The sequence below is a fragment of the Mchenga conophoros genome, linkage group LG4 (assembly GCF_057382185.1).
Source record: "Mchenga conophoros isolate Kocher_MC1m ecotype Shallow Benthic linkage group LG4, M_conophoros_male_GT1.1, whole genome shotgun sequence".
NCBI lineage: Eukaryota > Metazoa > Chordata > Actinopteri > Cichliformes > Cichlidae > Mchenga > Mchenga conophoros.
In genome coordinates, this window is record NC_140529.1 from 27519638 (window position 1) to 27540341 (window position 20704).

General features: G+C 40.8%; 2 protein-coding genes across 4 annotated transcripts; one reads left to right on the top strand and one right to left on the bottom strand.

Annotated features, from left to right (window-relative positions):
* Positions 1-12: 12 nt before the first annotated feature.
* Positions 13-9048, bottom strand: LOC146576275 (medium-chain acyl-CoA ligase ACSF2, mitochondrial-like). Of its 3 annotated transcripts, none has more exons than XM_085271415.1 (16): positions 8850-9046; positions 4032-4227; positions 3398-3526; positions 2770-2823; positions 2489-2607; positions 2181-2343; positions 1955-2050; positions 1724-1875; positions 1540-1628; positions 1377-1453; positions 1179-1286; positions 942-1093; positions 716-857; positions 431-541; positions 275-343; positions 13-181 (listed from the first exon to the last, which is right to left on the bottom strand). In XM_085271415.1, the coding sequence occupies exons 1-16, from the start codon at positions 8969-8971 to the stop codon at positions 131-133; spliced, it is 1830 nt and encodes a 609-aa protein (XP_085127541.1). In that variant the 5' UTR covers positions 8972-9046; the 3' UTR covers positions 13-130. The 3 variants fall into 3 exon arrangements, with proteins under 3 accessions (XP_085127541.1, XP_085127542.1, XP_085127543.1); XM_085271416.1 differs by lacking the exon at positions 8850-9046 and adding an exon at positions 6953-7765; XM_085271417.1 differs by lacking the exons at positions 13-181; positions 275-343 and having other exon boundaries at positions 716-813; positions 8850-9048.
* A 2844-nt stretch (positions 9049-11892) lies between these two features.
* Positions 11893-17969, top strand: atp5pd (ATP synthase peripheral stalk subunit d). Its single transcript, XM_085271420.1, has 6 exons — positions 11893-12037; positions 15025-15163; positions 15483-15579; positions 16298-16369; positions 16551-16613; positions 17704-17969. Exons 2-6 carry the CDS (start codon positions 15042-15044, stop codon positions 17833-17835), a joined length of 486 nt encoding a protein of 161 aa, XP_085127546.1. The 5' UTR covers positions 11893-12037; positions 15025-15041; the 3' UTR covers positions 17836-17969.
* The last annotated feature ends 2735 nt before the right edge of the window (positions 17970-20704 follow it).

Sequence of the window (20704 nt, forward strand, 5' to 3'; positions counted from 1 at the left end):
AACAACAACAACAACAATGTAATAATTTTTATTTATATAGCACCCCACAACTACAATTTAAAAAGAACATGGAAATGTTCCAGTTTCCACTGTTCTGCATTTCAGGTGCTCTCCAACCGTGGACACAAAATTAAAGGCCCAACTTCTTCTCCATTGTTTCCTTTAATATGTTCTTCTTGATCTAGAAAAATATTTCATTTCATATTAATTATGTGTTATGAGTATATAAATACATGGCGGAAACAGATGGCATGTTGGTGTGAACGTTTCCTACCTTTCCAGAGACCGTGAGAGGGTAGCTGTCCACAAATAACACATAGTGTGGGATCTTGAAGTGAGAAATCTAAAAGCAAGAGGGGGCAAGCTACAGTCATGCTTCAATTTAAAGTGGTTACAGGTGCTAGCAGTCTTATGTTTTATCTCTTCCTACCTGGCCTTTGCAGAAAGCTCTTATCTCTTCCGCACTGGAACTCTGACCCTCCTTCAGCTTGATGCAAGCACAAACTTGCTCACCCAGCCGCTCATCTTTCACTCCAACCACCTGAAAGCACGGGAAGGAAGAGTTACAGTTTATACCGAACACTACAGCTGATTAATGCGTATTCTCAGAGGCTGCTTATTGCTTACAACAACCAAAATAGTATTTTTAAGCTCTATACCCACACAGAGACACTACTTAGTACTCATATGCTGCCCCCAAGTGGTTTAATCTTACCTGCACTTCCTTTACTTTGGGATGCTTGTAGAGAAATTGCTCTATCTCAGCTGGATAGATGTTCTCTCCTCCTCGAATGATCATATCCTTTATGCGTCCTTCAATGGAGCAGTATCCCAGACTGTTCAGACTGGCTGTGTCACTGTACAGACAACAACTACACTTCCCACACTGCCCTCTACTCAACAATTGTGTATCTAGGGACATATGTGAAACTCCACCTTACCCAGTCCTGTACCAGCGGTCTTGGGAGATCACCTCTCTGGTTTTCTCTGGCTCATCCCAGTACCCATGCATCACACAGCTGCCTCTGATCAGCAGCTCACCTGAGGCCCCAAGAGGGACAATCTCCCCAGTAGTGGGGTCCACCAATTTAGCCTAAGGTTAAGGCATGCAAAAATACCACGTGTCACTGTGTTAGAGGGATGTGTAGATGAAGGTTTGTGTGGGAAAGAAATTATACCTCAGTGTGACCCAGGATGCATCCTACGGTGTTAATCTTCAGCTTCTCGTTGTCCTCTGGAAACCCAAGAAATGTAACAGGACTATTTTCAGTTGTTCCATAGCATAACTGGGGGAAAAATGATTTGCATATGTTGCTATGTGCTGGTACGTGCTTCTCCGGTAAGTTTTAGTGTTATCTGAAGAGGTATCATCTCACTGTTATCTCCTTCATATTCATGTCTGTTGTCAGTCTTCTCACAATCTCTGGAGGGCACGGAGAACCTCCCATGATCCCTAAAAATGCAGTAGCAAATATGAAGGGTAGACATGACACCAATTTTAACCCATTAAATGTGGTGTCATGTCTTTTGGTCTCTCACCAGCTTCAACTGAAGACAAATCATATTTTTGTAAATCTTGGCTTAGCAGATCAGTGAACATGGTGGGGGTACCGTACACAAAATTGCACCTGGAGTAAAAGAAAAGACATGGATGGTAATCTGTGAAAGTGCTTATTCTCGTACAGCTGGACACTTATGATAGTGAAGATGAGTGGTGCTGTACTTTTCACTTTGAATGGCCTCTAAATTGGCACAGCTGTTGTAGGCTGCGGAAGGAAAAACTAGCGTGATGCCGTGAACTGCCATGCTCATTCCTCCAAGCACGGAGCCGAAGCAGTGGTAGAATGGAACAGGCACACACACTCGCACCCGAGGCTGATGGTGAATAGAGATAAGGAAGTAATTCACTATTATTTGTGCTTTCTTCTTGTTAGTAACACGTACATGAACTTACTCTCCATCCGTAACCGACACGGAGGCCCAGGAAGTAGGCATTATTTACAATGTTGTGGTGGGAAAGCACAGCTCCTTTTGGGTTCCCAGTCGTACCCTTATACAAATGAGCAATTTGTACAACAATGAGCAGAATGATTATTAGATCGTTTTCAATGCTCTAATTGTTGTTACAGGTCAATATGATACATGTGTGCCCTGGAAAAAGTTGAAACACTGAATGTTACTGATGTAAACTGAATGTTGATGGGGTCATCAAAGGAAAGCTTGCTCTGCAGATCCATCAGCTCTCTGTGGTGCCGACTCTCCCCTGCTTGCATCACATCATCTACGTGGAGCATCCCTGGCTGCCTGCTGTCGGTCACAATCACCATTTCCAAGTATGGCAACCTAAAAAAAAACATGACCATATCTTTGTCTCAAATCCTAAACAGCTTCAACTTCAACACTATCATTTTTTTAAAAGTGATAAGTTATAAAAAGATTTCATAGTCCCTTAATATCAGCAGAGGAGGGATATTTGAATCTGACTAACCTGGAGCTTTTAAATTTGCCTCCTGGTGTTGTGCCAATCTCTGGGCAAATCTCCCTCAGCATCTCACAAAATCTCTGGGTTTTAAAGCTGGTTGGACATACCACTGCCTTACACTGGACCTAGATGCAACAAATCTGTTTAAATACATTCAAATTCCTTTACGCTTGAATAATCCAGTAAATTATCAGTAACCAATGGAAGTACAGCATAGAAATTGTAAGCAGGCTAAACATTTCTATTCAATTTCAGGCTATTGTCCCAATAGGGCCAACTGACTGTACCTTTAGTATAGTGAACTCCACTTCCTTTACCTGATAGGCTGGGTTCAAGGGCACCTGCAAAGATAACAGTTCAAAGACAAAAGTTTTATCCATGCAAAGCTTCACTGTCTTTTTTCAAAAGACTACAGAAATCATACCATATCATTCAAATCAATTTTATTTAAAGAGCACCAAATCACAATAACAGTTGCCTCAAGATGCTTTATATTGTAGGTAGACCCTACAATAATGCATACAGAGAAAAACCCAACAATCATATGACCCCCTATGAGCGAGCAGGTTGGCGACAGTAGGAAGGAAAAACTCCCTCACACGAGAGAAGGAAGACAGGATAAAAGACATGCTGTGGAAGAGAGCCAGAGATTAATAACAAGTATGATTTAATGCAGAGAGGTCTGTTAACACATAGTGAGTGAGAAAGGTGTCTTATTATGCACATTATACTATAGGTGATGATGACAGATTACTTTTGAGCTGGTGAGCATAAAATTGTGAGATTACATAACAGCTCCTCTATGCAACTGCCAGGTTCAATGTCCTTGTCACTTACATTTGACTGTGTTTGATAACACAAGCTACGGTGCTGTAAAAGCTGTTTCAAGGGCATGTACACAGCTCCTGTACTAACCAGTATGATTCCAGCCTTGGCTGAAGCAAACTGGAAAAGGATCCACTGATATGTGTTTGGCCCCCAGACTCCCAGTCGATCGCCTCGCTTCAGCCCCAGAGCAAGAAGGCCTGCAGCAGCCTTGTCAACCTGCACAAAAATAAAATGACAAAAAAAAAAATACACACAACACTTTCAAAAGTTAAAAATGATTAACAGGGTTCTGTGGTAAAAAGCAGCAAACTTAAATAAGCTTCTTCTGTCTTTTCTTTTTGTTTTTAAGTCTCTTTCTGATGTCAGTAAGATGGGCTTTTTAACACAGCTAATCTTATTTTTTAATTTCTTCAAAAGACAAACTACAGATGGTGCACAGAGAGTCACTATCAAACCAGGTTAATACTTTCCAGGAACCACATTTTATGTCCATGCTTTTCTTAAAATGATGTAATCGGGTTTAACAATCAACCAGATTCTTATGCAAAGTCATCACTGACAGTAAAGGTCCTACATCTTGGATCTTAATGGGAAAAGCCCATATTAATATGATTAAAACGTCAGATTCAACCACTAAAACAACAACTAAATACATATAAATAACATGTAAGGGTTGTCAAATGCATGAAAAAGCAAAAGCTAAATGGATGAAATCACGTACGTCTTGTTGAAACTGTGCAAACGTTTTTCGGATGCCATCCTGCACAAAGATCACAGCTTCCCGTTCAGGCCAGCGTTGGGCAGTTGCATCCAGACTCTGGCTCACAGTCAGGGGGAGTAGTGAGAAAGAGGAGGTGCCGTGGACATAGCTGGTGGTCAGTGATGGGTTTTGAGGAGGACTGTCCACGTGAAGAGCCCTGATATAGAACACAGGGTTCGGAGATCAGATGGTACGACCTGTGAGTTTAGTGCATTTTTAGTGATATTATTGCCGATAATACCCAACTGGAATCCACAGGTCGTAATTGTCATTAATGAGGAGATTGTTGCAAAGGCTCACCTTTTAGCACATTCACTTCACCAGATGCACCATGTTTCTTTTCCTCACCTTTGATTGGGTGTGGTGCTTGGCCTTAATTGCACTCACCTGTCACTCGTTATATAAGGACTGCACTCACCTGCCCCTCACTCTGTCTTCACTCCCACAAGGGCCGGCAGCTGAGGTGAGTTTCTCGTTGAGTCCTGAGTTCATGTATCATTTTGAGTTACTTAAATCATACTTTGTCCTTTTTAGAGATAGCAGTCCATGTGTGTCTTTCCTTCCTTTACCCATTATTCAATAAAACGACAAAACCTGTAAATGATTGACTGCTTATTCTCATTCTAATCAGATGAGCCCATGATGACTACTTAAACCCTGAACCTTCCTTCCTCCGAAACACGGTCCTCCGAGCCGGAGTAGTGTTAACGTCATGGATACACAGCAGCCATTGACTGAAGATTTGAGACGTTCCGGTCGTGAAAGGCGACCTCCTGCCCACCTGCAGCAGTATGACGTTCAGTATCCCGGAAGTAGAAGTGCTAGATGTGATACAGAGAGTCAAACAGAATGCCAGCATAGTGACACAGACACACATGGGCTGCAGGATCCTGACGGGCAGTCAGAAAGTCAACCAGAGACATCCCCTGCTCCTTTACCCACAAATCAAGATGAGGTGATGAGGGAACTCCTGATGACAATGAGGGAGATTAGGCAATTTATGATTCAATTATCTCCTCCCCATTCCTCCAGATCTTCAATTCACACTGTTTCATCTGATGAAAGCAAATCCTCTGTATGCCGTTTACAAGCCATTCCCCAAACGCATCATGAGCAGTTCCCAGTGATTGATCCAGCAACATGTCAATCACCCTCTCAGCCCCCCCAGGTTAGCTGTCACTCTGGTGCAGTTCTGGCTGCTAGCCCTCCTTTCCCTAATTCAACAATATTAGATGCTGCAGTTCCTTCAAGTGGTTTGCCTAGACCAGTTTTTCCTACACCTGATGAGACTCCTTTTAATTTCCTGGCCACACCACTGCAAGGTCCCCACCAGATTTCATGTGTTCAACCTGCTGTTCCTCTAGACGAAGACCCCGCTCAACCTCTCGTTTGCATTCCAGAACCAAGGCAGCACCCTCCTGTAAAGCAGCAACCAGCTACATCTGATTGTTTGCATGCACAAAACCCTTCGGTACACATTACTGCTAGTTCTAGTCACCCTGTTAGCACTAGAACATGTGTATAAGCTTGAGGGTCCTTCTTTCCCAGACCTTACTGGGAAGATGAAATCCAGTATAGGCTGTTACGAATGGCCCTTACTAACCTGCTTGACCCTCATGAGACAAAGCATTTCAAATATCATGTCCTTCTCGATCATCTGAAAGTAGACAAAGCTAAACGGTTAGCTATTTCCTTTTCCTATGCTCCTGACCCATACACTCAAATACACCCATCAAAGCTCTTGATGAGCATTATGGGCAACCAAGACAGCTAGGATTGAAAGAGCTACGGAATATACTGGAGCTTCCTCCTATCAGAGCAGGTGATGGTCGGACTCTGGATAACTTTGCTCTTCGTGTGCAAGCTTTAGTTGGTTTGCTTAGCACTATGGGTGATCAAGGACGGACAGAACTAAATTGTGGCTCCCATGTTGATCGCCTACTTGAAAAGTTGCCCGCAGAGCATTCCAGTTGCTTCAAACGGCACATTTACAAGGAACAAGGAGATGATGTATGACTTACCTTTGTTCTCATCCTGGTTGCAAATGGAATGAAAGTGTCAACCAAGAAAGGACAGTGCCGTTTCATCCTTTAACCAGCCACGACCTGCCCATAAGTACACCTCTCCACTCACAACAATATTACATGGGACAAATGCATCCGATCCTGTACAGGCAGCACAACCCATCATAATGATTAAGGCAAGATGTGCATATTGCTGCTCACCTGAACACCACATTAGCAAGTGCCCCAAGTTCATTAACAAGACAAAAGATGAGAAAATACACTGGATAAAGAGAAACAAATGGTGCTGGCATTGTGCTAGAACTTATCACACTGCGAAGTGTGATCTGAGGAAAGCATGTGCCACCTGCATGGAAAGAAATCTACAGATCCTATGTGAGGTGAATCAGAGACCTAGAACTGGAACTAATCCTGTAGTGAGGACACTGTACTTTGATAGACCTAGCGATTGTACTAGTGTACTATTAAAGGTTGTGAAAGTGCTCCTGCATAATGGCAAAAGAACCCTGGAAACATATGCAATACTTGATGATGGCTCCCAACGTACCATGCTTCTGACATCTGCAGCTCAGCATCTCCACCTAACTGGGAAAGCTGAGAAGCTCATCACTCAGAACTGTCCATCAAGAAGTTGAAACTATTCAAGGTTCTTCTGTAAGTTTCCAGATTTCTCCCATCGCACATCCAGAGAAAACTTACACAATTAATAATGCCTTCGCTACAAGTCACTTAGCACTTTCAGACCACACCTACCCCGTATCCTCTCTTCAACGGAGATACAAGCGTCTTCAAGGTATCCCATTAACCTTTATTAACAAAGCAGCTCCACTACTGCTCATAGGCTCTGATCATACCCACCTTATTAGCCTATTGCACCAGTTAGACATGGACCATTTGGATCTCCTGCAGCAGTCAAAACCCGCTTAGGATGGACACTCCAAGGTCCAATCACAGACTTCCAACCCCAGAGCAGTTCCACGCATGCCCAATGTTTGTTCACATCTTCCAGTTCAGGAGAACCGCTCCAGCACATCCTTGTGTCCGCTGATGGCTCTGAATTCATTCAGCCACCTCATACTCTACCATCAGCAGTGCCACTATCACCAGTTCCACTGCCTGTGGCTGCCATTCCGCCAGTGGTCAGGGCGCTGCCTGCTCCTGCATCACCTGGTCCTGCCTCTGCCAAGCCCCGTACATTGCCCCCAGCGCCTGCAAAACTGCCCGACGGTCTGCAGGTCTGGGCCTGCCACTGCATCCCACGTGGTTGGCATTTGGATCTGCTTTGCCGCCACCGCTGGCTACATGGTCGGCCCCCTGAACTGTCTGGCCTGCGTTGTGTACCTCTAGGTCGACCCCCTGAACCTATATTATAGTGATGTGTCCTGTGTGTCGAAGCTTCGAATCGTGCGTCGAGTAATCGCGGGGGCGTTTTTCTGAAGCGCGTATCGAGGCTTGCTTTGATTACGTAGGCAGTGACGTTCGAGGCCTCGCGGGCAGTCCGTACCACGTGACTGATTCAGGGACTGGTTCACCGGTTCGCGCCAGATTCGAAATAACATGGGCAGGAAAACAGCTGATTCCCCATCACACCGTGTTGTGGAATTGGATTACGTACGTGCTACATAGTTACTTGTGCATTTCTTCTTCGATGGAACCAGCAAGGAAGAGATTTTTTTTTTTTTAAATTTTGTCTCTCCTAATAAAGTATGCACACAGTAATAAATATCACAAATGATAAACACCAAAATATAAATAAACAACACTACACATCCTATAATCTGATTTCTGTCTTTTAGTTTATTAAAAAGTGAAGCACCAAACACTAGTTTGTGTCATTATCCAGATGTACATAAGGTTTACACATCATTATAACCAAAGAGCCCGCTTCACTTGAATTGTCCACTTGATGGCGCAGTAGAGCAAATGAATCATCACAATGCTTCGAACCATGAGTCGACCAATTGGATGGAAAGCTTCAGTTCATCATGAGGCTTCATCTCACCATCACTACTATATTAGACCTGTAGCATGTCTGATTCCTCTGCCCCCGCTTCGTGAAAAAGAGCATCTCTAATCCTTTGAACATATTACTCAGTAGAAATATGGGGGCAGCTGTTGTAAAGGCTCATCTTTTAGCACATTCACTTCACCAGATGCACCTTGTTTCTTTTCCTCACCTTTGATTGGGTGTGGTGCTTGGCCTTAATTGCACTCACCTGTCACTCGTTATATAAGGACTGCACTCACCTACCGCTCACTCTTTCTTCACTCCCACAAGGGGCAGCCGCTGAGGTGAGTTTCTCTTTGAGTCGCCTGAGTTCATGTATCATTTTGAGTCACTTAAATCATACTTTGTCCTTTTTAGAGATAGCAGTCCATGTGTCTTTCCTTCCTTTACCCATTATTCAATAAAATGACAAAACCTGTAAATGATTGACTGCTTATTCTCATTCTAATCAGATGAGCCCATGATGATGACTACTTAAACCCTGAACCTTCCTTCCTCCAAAACAGAGATTGTTTAAATATTTACCTTTAAGTCAAATAAATAAAAAATGCATTCAAACATGCACCAGTGCACAGTAATCAAGCTCAGTCTCACTGTTAAAAGCTAAGAACAATCAGGGCATAAAATGACTAATGCAATTAAAATGATCGTTTTGAAGAGCCAATGCAATGAAAAAACCTAAAAAATGATGAATCTTTATGCTGCTCAGAATTGCACATGTGCTAAAAATTAGTCACATAAACTTACCGGCACCACTGCAGTAAAGCTGCGGAGCATGATTTCCACGTGTTGCTGTATTTGAGTCCATTCACACATCTGAGACTGTGGGCACAGGATCCGAGCAGCAAGGATAAAATCTGTGTCGGCATTGGACTGACAGCTGGATCTAAGTAGAGTGAAAATACATCTAGGTTGCAAAATGCTGGGTCTTGTAAATAAATATTGCTGACTGCTGGTTTGCTCTGGATTTTATTACTTCATGTGTAATCTTTAACTTCCACTCACCCTCACTGGCTGACGTGCGTGTATATTCAGGGTTAATCATTTCCAAGTGAATGTCAGTGGTTAATTTCAGTGCATTCAGGATTGCAATCTTTGATTTCATTGATATTAAGTGTTAACTGTGTGCATGATGCACCACAGGCTCATGAAACCAAAGACAAAGTAAAAGCATATTCACCCAAATTTTGATTGTCTGCTTGTGTTCCCCTTGGAGTATTCCAGGACTACAGTGATCTTCTGATAGTCATCACTGATCACTTATCGCTCAGTCTGTCAGAAGAAATGCAGTTGTCTGATACAACAGAGCAGCCTACACTATACAACAGCAAATCTGGACAGTTTTAGGAGTGTATGTAGTCAGTATTAAATTCAAAGTTCAACATTTTTCTTTGTAACTCAGCTGTCCTCCTATCATTAACAATGTCAGTCTGTCTTGTCTGTGCAATCATTCACTGCAGTCCAGAGCAGATTATTTATTATTCACAGTTATCCACATGTTCATCTTATGTGAAATGCTACTAAGATTTTGTTTTTTGGTTTTTTTGTTGTTGTTTTTTTAAAAACCAGCATGAGCACCTCTATAAAAGTAGAGGTTTTGGCAGTTTTCTGGTGTGGAGCATTCAGGTGTATGCTAACACAATCTCACACTCTTCCCCAGCAAATACACCCCAAGGTCAGGCAATGCAATGCTCAGTGGCACTGTAATAAAAACAAAAAAACAAACTAACAAAACAGGAGCTACATCTCAGACACTACGGGGCTCAGTTCAAATGTTAAAGTCCATGACAATTAGAACAGTTAGAAAAAGACTAATTACCATGGGTTGTTTGGAAGGGTTAACAGGAAGAAGCACCTTCTCTCTGAAGAAACATGGTAGCACGGCTTATTCGATTCCCAGCTATTGGAAACTAGAGTCTTGTAGTCACTGATTCAAGTACGAACCTCTCTGTATACCAGAGTGTTCTAGAGCCAAATGTGAAGCCATTTGTCCGACACAAAGTTTGGCCATAATTTGTTTATTCTTAATAAAAAAAAAAAATGTAACAGTTGTAAAATAAAGTTTCTCATTTTACCAGTATTTCTTCTTGTAGTGTTTTGTTTTCAGGTCTCTGAAAGATTATTAATTATTGGTTTATTTTGGCTTGAAATCAGCTAAAAATTTTACAAATTTTACTTTATTGTAAAAATTACCAGGTTTGTGGTTCATTTCATTCAGCTCTTTAGAGTAAAGCTGGAAAAATTAGTAAAGCACATTCATGCCAAATTACAGCTATTTACTTGCATTTATTATCAGAATAATTCATTTCAGCATTGAATGTTATGTTTAGTTGATTTCTATTTTTTTCTTTTTTTTCTTTGTTTCATTGTACTATTTGTCCTTCGTCCCTATTCACGATCGTCACACACACCAAACAGCAGATGGCAATTTTAAGCCATGTAGGCAGTTAAACTGTTTGACCGTCTTCCGTAAATGATGGAAGTGATACAAGAGTGAATGTTATAACAGGGTCCGAATCAGCAATTGGCCTTACTTTGGAGTCAAACTCATTGGGAGGTAATTGTTCCTGGAAGGTACTGAAAGTGACCATTATCCTATAATGACAGAGATTGAGTTGATTATAGAGAAACAGGATATAAGGGGGTGAAGAAGTGGTGTTTTAATGATCCTGATTGGGATACATTTAGAATAGTTAGTGATCAAGAAATGCAAAAGATTGATATGAATGTGGGGGTGGATGAGTTAAATTATTCTATTTGTGAGGCAGTTTTAGAGGCGGCAAGCAGGGTGATAAAAAGGAAAGAAGGTAGAAGGAAGAAGACAATTGTACCTTGGTGGACGAAGAAGTGTGATAAAGTGATTAGGCTTTTAAGATATTAAAGAAGAATCACAATTTTCAGAATTTCACTGAATATAAAAGATAACAAGCTAAGGTAAAAACAACCATTAAAAATGCAAAGAGGGAATTCTGGAGGGGTTTTTGTAATTCAGTGGGGAGGGAGACAAAAATACAGAATGTTTGGTCAATGATTAGAAGGATGAATGGTATGAAAAGGGAGTATCGTTATCCAATCTTGAGGGATGGAGTAGTAACATGAGATGAGAAAAAGGCAAATGTGTTGGCAAAAACTTTTGTTAACATCCACAGTTCAGGCAATGTTAGTAAGGAAGGGCGATGAGGAAGAGAAATGACAATTACAGAGAATGGAGACTTATTGGAACTGGTAGAGGATACAGATGATTCATTAAATATTCCTTTTACAAAGACAGAACTACATCGAGTACTCTAGAAATCTAAATTATCAGCACCAGGAATAGATCAGGCATGCTATATCATGTTAAACCAACTCAGTGAGTCAGCTAAAGATCTTTTGTTAGAGTTGTATAACAGAGTTTGGGAGGGTGGAAAACTGCCACAAAGCTGGAAGGAGGCTGTGGTGGTGTCCACCCAGGAAATTTACAGGCCTATCGCTTTAACATCAAATGTCTGCAAAGTAATGGAACGAATGATAAATGAAAGATTAATATACTATACAGAAAGTAAAGGCTATATATCTAAACATCAAAGTGGGTTCCGAAGAGGGAGAAATGCAATGGATCCGGTATTGTGTTTGGAACATGAACTCAGCAGAAATAAATAAAGAGAATGTAGTTGCAGTGTTTTTTGACATAGAAAAGGCTTACAATATGATGTGGAGAGAAACTGGTGTAGCAGTTGTGGTCCCAGAGTTTATGGTGGAAATAGGGAAAAGGATTAATGATGGGCTTTGTTTGTTTGGGTTTTTTTAGGGTTTTTTGAGTGATGTTCCAGACCACACTCCATACCAGTTGGTGGCGGTAATGCACCTTTCAGTTGTTTGCCAACCGCCAATATATATGTAGAAGAAGAAGACAGTCTTCCGCTTCCTGTCGGCGGTCTGTCCCTGCGGAGTTGGTATGTACATGAAGTTCAGATTTATCAAAACAAACCTTAAAACTAATCGCCACAGTCTAATCTTGGACATCTTTTTCAAAGTTGTTCACAAAATGTTAGAAAAAATAAAACGACAGCAACGTATAAACTGTGTTTACTGCGTGCTAACCTCGGGATGCTTATGCTGCTAATGTTTAGCTACGTTTTAAGTTCATTAGACTGAAGGCACATTGCGTTAGCTGTATAACATAAGTGTGCGGATGGGACATTTTAATAAGAACAACAATAATAAATTAAAAAAAACAATCTGTTAAGAAAAACAACCCTTTAATGGCTCTCACTGAGCAATATTTTACCCACAAAGTTAAAGCAGCATCGTTATTGATTGTAAGGTGATAATCAGTATGAAAATTATCTTCAGACAACGATTACATTATTTTAATTAAAAACAAATAAATAAATATTAAAAAGCCTTCTGTCCGGTCGCGCACCTTTGTGTTTCTGTAACATAAATCACAAGCCGATATTTTCCCTATGACATCACCGATCAGCTCCACCGACTTTCGGGTTTCCCTGCATGGTGCTGTTCACCCAGTCAGTCTAACGTGGGCAGCTATATGCTCAGTGCTCATTCTCCATTTTTAGACAATGACCAGCTCAATGTGTTTTAAACATACCAGGATATTTTAAATATTCCTGAAAGCTTTCTTTGATGTGAGATCGATCATCACTGCAACTACACCATACAATTACACATACACGTATCTGCACTCAGATTGGATGTCAGCCCATGTTACGCTGTCATTGTGACAGTAAACCCGGTTAACCTGTGACACAACTACACCTGGAATGCTTTCCAAAAGTACCTCCTGTATCCTAGTCCTAATCTCTTTTCCTAAACTCTTACAAGGAAAAGTGGATAGGAGAATTTCTCAGGACTTAGGAAAAGAGAACAGCCTTACACTTGTCTCTCCTTAACGATGTGACTCAGGATGTCCGCCGTGTTGAAGATGGACTACAAAGCGGCACACTGCGTTCCAACCCTGTTGTTTTATGGGGTGATTTAAATGAGAAAAGCCTGTGAAAAAATATCCCTTATTACAAAGGCTGGCATTTTAAAGATGGAAGAACGTTTAGGGTAGAGCTGGGCGATAGAACGATAACGATATGTATCGCGATATAACTTTTACTCGATAGAGAAATTAAGCTATCGCGATAGACCTCGCCGCTCTTGTCCTCAAAAAAAAAAAAAAAAAAAAGGTCAGCCAATCCAAATTAAGTAGCGCAGAGCCGAACCAATCACAGCCGCAGCGTCACGTCGCGTGACTTGTTACGTACAGCACAAGTGCCAAGCCGCACGTGTGTGTTTGGGAAGCAGCCAGCAGGTAATGGAGCCAGCGCGTAATGGAGGAAATGAGTGTGCCGACTAGAAAAATCAACCGAGCGTGACCGAAGAGAAAACAGATGATGGTTCCAATGCCGGAGAGATTGTCAAACGGAAGAGCCATAGAAGTTCCGTAGTGGGAAGGTATTTCGGCTATTTCAAGTCTGACAAAAATAGAGTAGCGTGCACTGTAAATTGTGCCGAAAGCAAGTCTGGAAATACAATAAACTGGTGCATGCGTCACACTGTGCGCCACGTTATTGTTTCGGTGAAATGAATTTCTACAATACTGTTACTGTTAATTCTACTCTCTGCAGTGTTTAAATGCTTACATATACACACAGTTACTGTCCCTCCACACATACGACTCGGTTCTGCTTCTATGCCCCAGCTTTGTTTACTTTTTCCCACCGAGGCTTCTAGACTTCTGATTGGCCAACATTTCTGCACGGTTAGGAATCTAGCGCCACCTGCTGCTTTGGCATGTTCATAGCAGCGTTTTCCTTCATTTCTGCCTTTATGTGTGGACGGGATTATTTTTTAAAACGAAAATGGAAAATCTCCGTTTTCAAAAATACCCGTGTACGTGTGTACGTAGCCTCGGTCTCTGACTGGAAGCGCTAATTCGTCATTCGGCTTTTGTCAGACTAAAGTAACTGTTAAAACTGTTTGAAAAGCTCAGCTATACAACAAGGAGAGATTGAGAATTTCCTTTTAGTTCTCAGTTTATTTGATATTGACAAAAGTTAGTCAGTTTTGTCTGTTCTTCTGTAAAACAAACTAAGATTTATTTTTAGAATTAATATTTTGTTTCTAAGTGGAATTGACAATTTAGTCTGTTTCGTTTGTCCTATTTTGAAACTTAAACGCTTTAGCGGCTGCCTTTTGTGTAGTTTGCAATATTTGCCTTTATTTATCTGAAAAAGTCTCATGTTCCTTAAGTACATCTACCCTGTTGAACTTATTATGGGAAATAAATATTTAACATTTCACTACATATCGTACTGTGTATGACTGTGTACGTGACAAATAAAAAAAAAAAATTGAATTTGAATTTTAAATAAAAACAAGCTGCTGATTATTTCACATTTTACTTGTGAGCAACGGCACATTTAAATCTTACAAATATAGTTATTTGGCTTATATCATGATAGATATCGTTATCGCCTGAAATGAAAAAAACATATCGTGATATGAAAAAATCTCATATCGCCCAGCTCTAGTTTAGGGTCAGATTTACTAATGTCTGCAGCAGCGCAGAGCCTTCTTTTGATGTTAAAAAGCTGCTGGATTTACTAAATGGCCTCAGTATAAGTTTGTCACCTGAAAGTTGGGAACAGAGGTATTTGTAGGAGTTTCACTTTCAGGAGAAGAATCTTTAAATGAGTCAAGCAAATGTAAATATGTTTCTTATGAAAACCAGTACAACCTTTTTATGGAATACTTTTATTTGTTTTCAGATTTTGTTTAGTGTCTTTCTGATGACTGAAGTGTTGCATTAAAAACAACCAGCACAGGAATCCAAATGTAAAGCTGAAATTGTGACAGCTTCAGTCCCTGCGTTCTGTTTGACCAACACCAGTTAATCTGAAACACCGGTCTCCGGTCTTGTTGTCCTCTTCAGCTCACACATTCCCAAACATGGCTGGGAGACGAGCTGCACTGAAGGCCATTGACTGGACGGCTTTCGCTGAGAGGGTGCCGCCCAACCAGAGGACCATGTTCAACAACCTGAAGACACGAAGTGATGCCATTGCTGCCAAGTGTGTATTCAGTCTTCAAACCCTGTTCCAGCATTTTACAAAGGCGCATTGCGCCCATAAAATAGCCTGATGTGAAGTCACCAGCATGCTCTTCTTTGCCACCCGTGTCATACATGTTTGGTATTATTTCTTAGTATTTAGTTAACTGTAATTAACTTTATTTAGACGACCTCTGCATCTGTTATTGGCATTGCATCATGAGTATGCCCAGAATACATCTGTGAAAGTGTGCAGATTTTGTCAATAGGAGCTCTTCTGTCATGTCTTGTCTGTTTACATGTCTTGTGATGACAGTAAGTTAGCTGTTGTGTGTTCACAGACTCACCTCTCTACCCGAGAAACCTCCTGCTATTGACTGGAGCTACTACAGATCTGTTGTGGCTAAAGCAGGCATGGTGGATGAGTTTGAAAAGAAGGTAAGCCTGCACTAAATGTACCGATTCAAAAGAAGTTGGCACCCACGCAACATACAAATAAACATAGAATGCAATGATTTGTAAATCTCATAAGCTCCTTTTTTTTATTCATAGTAAAACCTAGAAACGTGTTTGAAACATATCAAATATGAAAAATCTACCACTTTTAATAAAAGTCTGTTGATGGGTGAACCTCTGCCCACCTTTCCTTTTGAGATTCTGCCTATCTAAGCTGCTTTTTATATAACCAAGCATGCAACTGCCCTGTTGCCAATTAACCTAATTAGTTACAAAATGAGATGTTTTATTAGCAACGAATTGCAAATGAAATATGATTTGAATTCTGTTCTTTACATTTTACACAGTGTCCCAACATTTTTAGAATCAGTGTCGTAGTGCATCTACGATAGCTTTAATGAAGAAATGTAAAATGTTAACGTCATATTAATATTACTGATATTTTCCAGTTACAGGCTTTTGGCAAAATAATCATGCTTTTTAATTTGCACTCATTTTTTCCAGCATTTTTTAAAGTTTAAACCAAAACAGCAGCCAGATTCACTTTAGTTACAGTTTTTCACAGGGGTTAGAAACATTTGAACCAGTGCTTAAAAATACTGGGAAAAAATTAGCAGCTGTGCTTTGTGTATTTTGCGTACTTGTGGCCTTTTTTCCAGTTACTTGAATGTATAAACCTTATATTTAATGTGTCCCACAGTTCAGTGCCCTGAAGGTCCCGGAGCCTGTAGACACTCAGACAGCAATTATAAATGCTCAGGAGGAGGAAGCGGTGAGTGCCTCTGTTTGGAGATGGTGGATGTAAGAATGTGTGTCCCATCCTGAACATAAAGCTGAGAAGGACAAAATCCAAAGTTTAATTTTGAAAAAATAAAAAAAGTCAAGCACAACATAAACACGGATAATGAACATGCACATGAATGAGTCTTTTGTAATGTTTACTTGTCTTCCAGAACAAAACAGCCACTGCCTACATTGAAGCATCCAAGGCTCGTATCGCTCAGTATGAAAAACAGGTGAGCCTTATACTTTTCATTTGTTATTTTTGGACAACGTAAGTGACATTTAACTTTTTCAACGCCATCTTTCCTTAAGCTCAAACATCAGGCTATTTTCCGCTAGCATCTACTTGACTTGACTCGGTTTTGCATTAGGTGTTAGTACCTGGCAGCAGTTTGTCAGGAGCTGGAGCAGAAACACAGGAAGCGATGACGGGATTTTCATTTGCCTCAGGGGTCCAGAAAACGTTTGCACCTGTTAGATCAGGTTAAAGTATCATAGCCACACCCGAGACAACAGGTGACTGCTGGAAAAAGTGCACTGGGGCGCACAGCGTTAACATCACAGAATTAATTAGCAGAAAAGGCAGTTTGGAGCTCCACCTGTTTGAGGCGAAGGGCAGTCTTCAGATACTCTGTAATCATTATAGCATTTATCCAAGTTGCAATGGCAGCCTCCGCTCCCCCCTCAACACTTATACTCCCAGAAGTACAAGTATATGTATATATACACACGTATACATAATAATGTATACGTGTGTATATATACACGTATACATTATTATGTATACGTGTCTCCACCAACTCTGACAGCCACAGTTTAATTTCAGGCTGGCACACATTCAGAGACAGAGGAATATTAAATAAATTGGCAGTCCAGAACACAGTCACAGTCAGTGATAATAATGATAATAATAATGATGTATACTTTATTGATCCCCGTGGGGAAATTACTTGTTTTTTTTCTCTGCATTTGGCCCATTCACTCAGTGAAGCAGTGGGCAGCCACTGAGCAGGCGCCCGGAGAGCAGTGTGTAGGGACAGTACCTTGCTCAGGGGTACCTCAGAATAGCCGTTCAGTGGATTCGAACCCCCAACCTTCCGATCATGGGGCAACCACTTTACTCTGTATTTATCAGATTCAGGTGGATATTCAGTAGCACCCAGTGCTTCTGAATATTGGGTGTTCATGGAAAACTGGCAGCACATTTTATTCTGAAGGAGAAAAAAGTCGGCTGAGACATTTCCACTTAAGGCCTAGTAGGGTTTATTAAAGCCATGTTTTGTTTTTTTTCTTTTTTCTGATCATCTTTTCTTCCTTTCCCAGCTGGAAAAATTCAAGAACATGATCCCATTTGACCAGATGACGATTGAAGACCTGAATGACACATTCCCAGAAACAAAGCTGGACAAAGAAAAGCATCCTTATTGGCCACACAAGCCCATTGCTGATCTGTAAATTCACCACACTATTTATATTCCATATGCTGAGGAAAGATCTGTCTATAAGTCTGTACATCATCTTCTCAAGAAATGAAAGCATCGTGTGTTTTATTTCTTTGTAATTTGGCGTAATTAAATCCTGAAATCGTGGCTCCTCTGTCTTGTTTTTTTGTGGTCATCAAATAGCGTCAAAGTTCATCAGTGTTCACAGACCCATTATAAACAACCTCTCAGATCCCTCGCAGGCAAACAACTGTTATTTTATTACAGGATTTCTTCCCAGGCGTCATGAACTCAACTTGATACCTTTAACTGTTTTCTTTCTAAATTTGGTATGAAATATCGCCCGGCTCTCACTGAAAACTCGACCCTTGTGGATACACAGTTTTTAAGCACACACTCGGCCAAGTCACACTCAGCAGAAAGGAGAGTACAGTTTCCCTCTTTCGTGGGGTCGGTGCTGCCTTTGGGGAACCCGCAATGCCTCGTCTTTGTCAGTTTTCCTCATCAGAAAGGCAGACGCAGCTCTTCCTTATTGTATATTTACTTCTGTGTGTCGTTAGGTAATCCCTCGATGTATGAATACATGCTATACACTGTTACGTTAGACAGTCAAGCAATCCATCAGTTTGTGGACAGCTATGTCTGCAGAACAAATGATCATCCAACCCTTTTATTACGCAGTGTCAGTCTTGTTCAGGCTTTGTTATGACTACAGTATAAATCCGCATTTCACCACAGATGGAAATATGAGCAGTCTCTCTGGGACTGGAGAGAGACTTTAAACATAAAGCCCGCTTTCTGTGCTCTCACTGCACTATTATTATGGCTTTGGTTTGTGGCTTAATGCTGTATGTAACTCGGCCCATCACTGCAGGCTTAATGGTGATAAGTACGGGAATGTACCCCAACCTCGACGACACCGACGAAAGCTGCTGCATTAAGAGGAACCTGCAGGGGGCGACATTGGGCTGAAGAAGCATAATGAAGCGAGTCGAGCCTTCTGTGTTCAGCAATGAAACATAGAGTAAAAACATTGCTCTACCAGCGTTTTTGCCTGTTTAAGCCTAATTTACTATGAAATGAGAACATTTTCTCAATCATGACCAACTTTTGGCAAACCTCTACAAGCAATTCTAGTACATTTATAAAGCACCTTTTACAGACAAAGTAACAAGGTGCTTGACACCTAAAAGAATACACAAAAGGAAAACATATATTAAAGAACACACATGAAACTTCCCAAATGCCAAAAAAGAATGCCTTAAGTGTAAAATGAGTACAAGGCACCAGCAGTAACCTACGCTTCAAAGACGTAACAAACATCTTGGAAGAGTAGGTCAGTAAAAGTTCGGAGAGGGTCTGTGGTGTCTTAACCATTCAAAGCTTTGAGAGTTAAAACAAGAACTCCAAAGCTAAGAGGAGGCAGAGTGAAGATACTCCAAAATATGAGAGATATGAAATCCCTAGCTGTATTTTAGACAGACTGAACCTGATTTAAAGATGATTTTTCAAGACATTTAAGTAGACAGTTGCAAATATTTCAGCGGGAAAAGATAAGAGCATGAACAATTTCTCCAATTCCACCTTGGAAACATTTCATCTTACCTCAGCAGTGTCCCTGAGATGAAAAGATCAAGTCAGCTTCCTGACATAAAAGCCTTAAAGGCAGGTAACTGTCCAAGATAACCCCCAGTGTTACACAAAATTTTAATCTACAGAAGATCTCGCAGATCTGAGGTATTGTTTGATCTTTGGGATTAAATATCTGAGCTACTGTTTAGTCAGAAATGTAATTGTTGAAAATGAGCTTTTAACCAACACTTGATGGCAGTCTAATATGTCTTTAGATCTGCAAGTTTAGAAATCTGGTTAGGTGGGAAAGAGCAGAACAGCTGGATGCTATCTGCATACAAGTGATTTTAAAATTTGCAACTACTTGTATAAGAGGTAAGTAGTATGGGTCCCTAAAGAGTGTGATCCTTTACAGTACAGTGAGCATCAGCAGTTCTTGTAATTAACTTAAAGAGTAATGCAGTAATATAAGACTCACAAAATTGCATGCAGATAGATTGCACAATAAAAGGAGATTCATGAGGATTTTAATTTTAAACACAAAGCAACACAAAATGGTAAGCAGACTGCATTTATGCTTCTAGTCTAGCTCGACCACTCAAAGCTCTCAGAGCCACAATCACCCACTTTGACATGTTGACTTGAGGAGCTGGGAATCAAACCTAACTTCTAATATATGGAAACCTCAGTCTGTCTTCTCCTGAATATTGAATAAATATGTTAAAACGATTCAATTTAAAGATAAAATGAAGAGTAAGATTAACATTTCGGCCTTGCTGTAGTTACAGACAAAAACTAGAAATGGAAATCTTCAGCCCGCTTCACATTTTTAGCAGAGTGGGCTCCCGTGGCCTCATCCATCCACTCTGATTTCTCCCAGTAAGACATTCCACAGTGGAGCGGTGATAATCCTCACAAAATCTACACAGCATGTCACACTACAGAGCGCTTGTCTCTTTAGTCTGCGACTGGGCAAACTCGACGTGACGGTGTTGCCACCTTTGCATACAGCCTCAACACAGTTTTCTGGAATAGATACCAAAGAGTGAGACTGAAAAAGAGAAGGAAACAGTCTGAAAAAAAGTCAGTGGGGATAAATTGTTGGCAAAAACAAAGCAGGGGGAAAATAAAAACATGCTTTTTTTCTTTCTTTCTCTTGATAAATGAGACCACAAACATATGTGTTTCATCCCCTCTTGGTCTGTAACTGTGTTCTTATTTTTCTGTTCTGCTGTGCAACACAACAGGTTCCCCGACTGTGATTAATGGTCAGTGGGAGTCACCTGTGCTAAGCTACTATGCGAAACAGC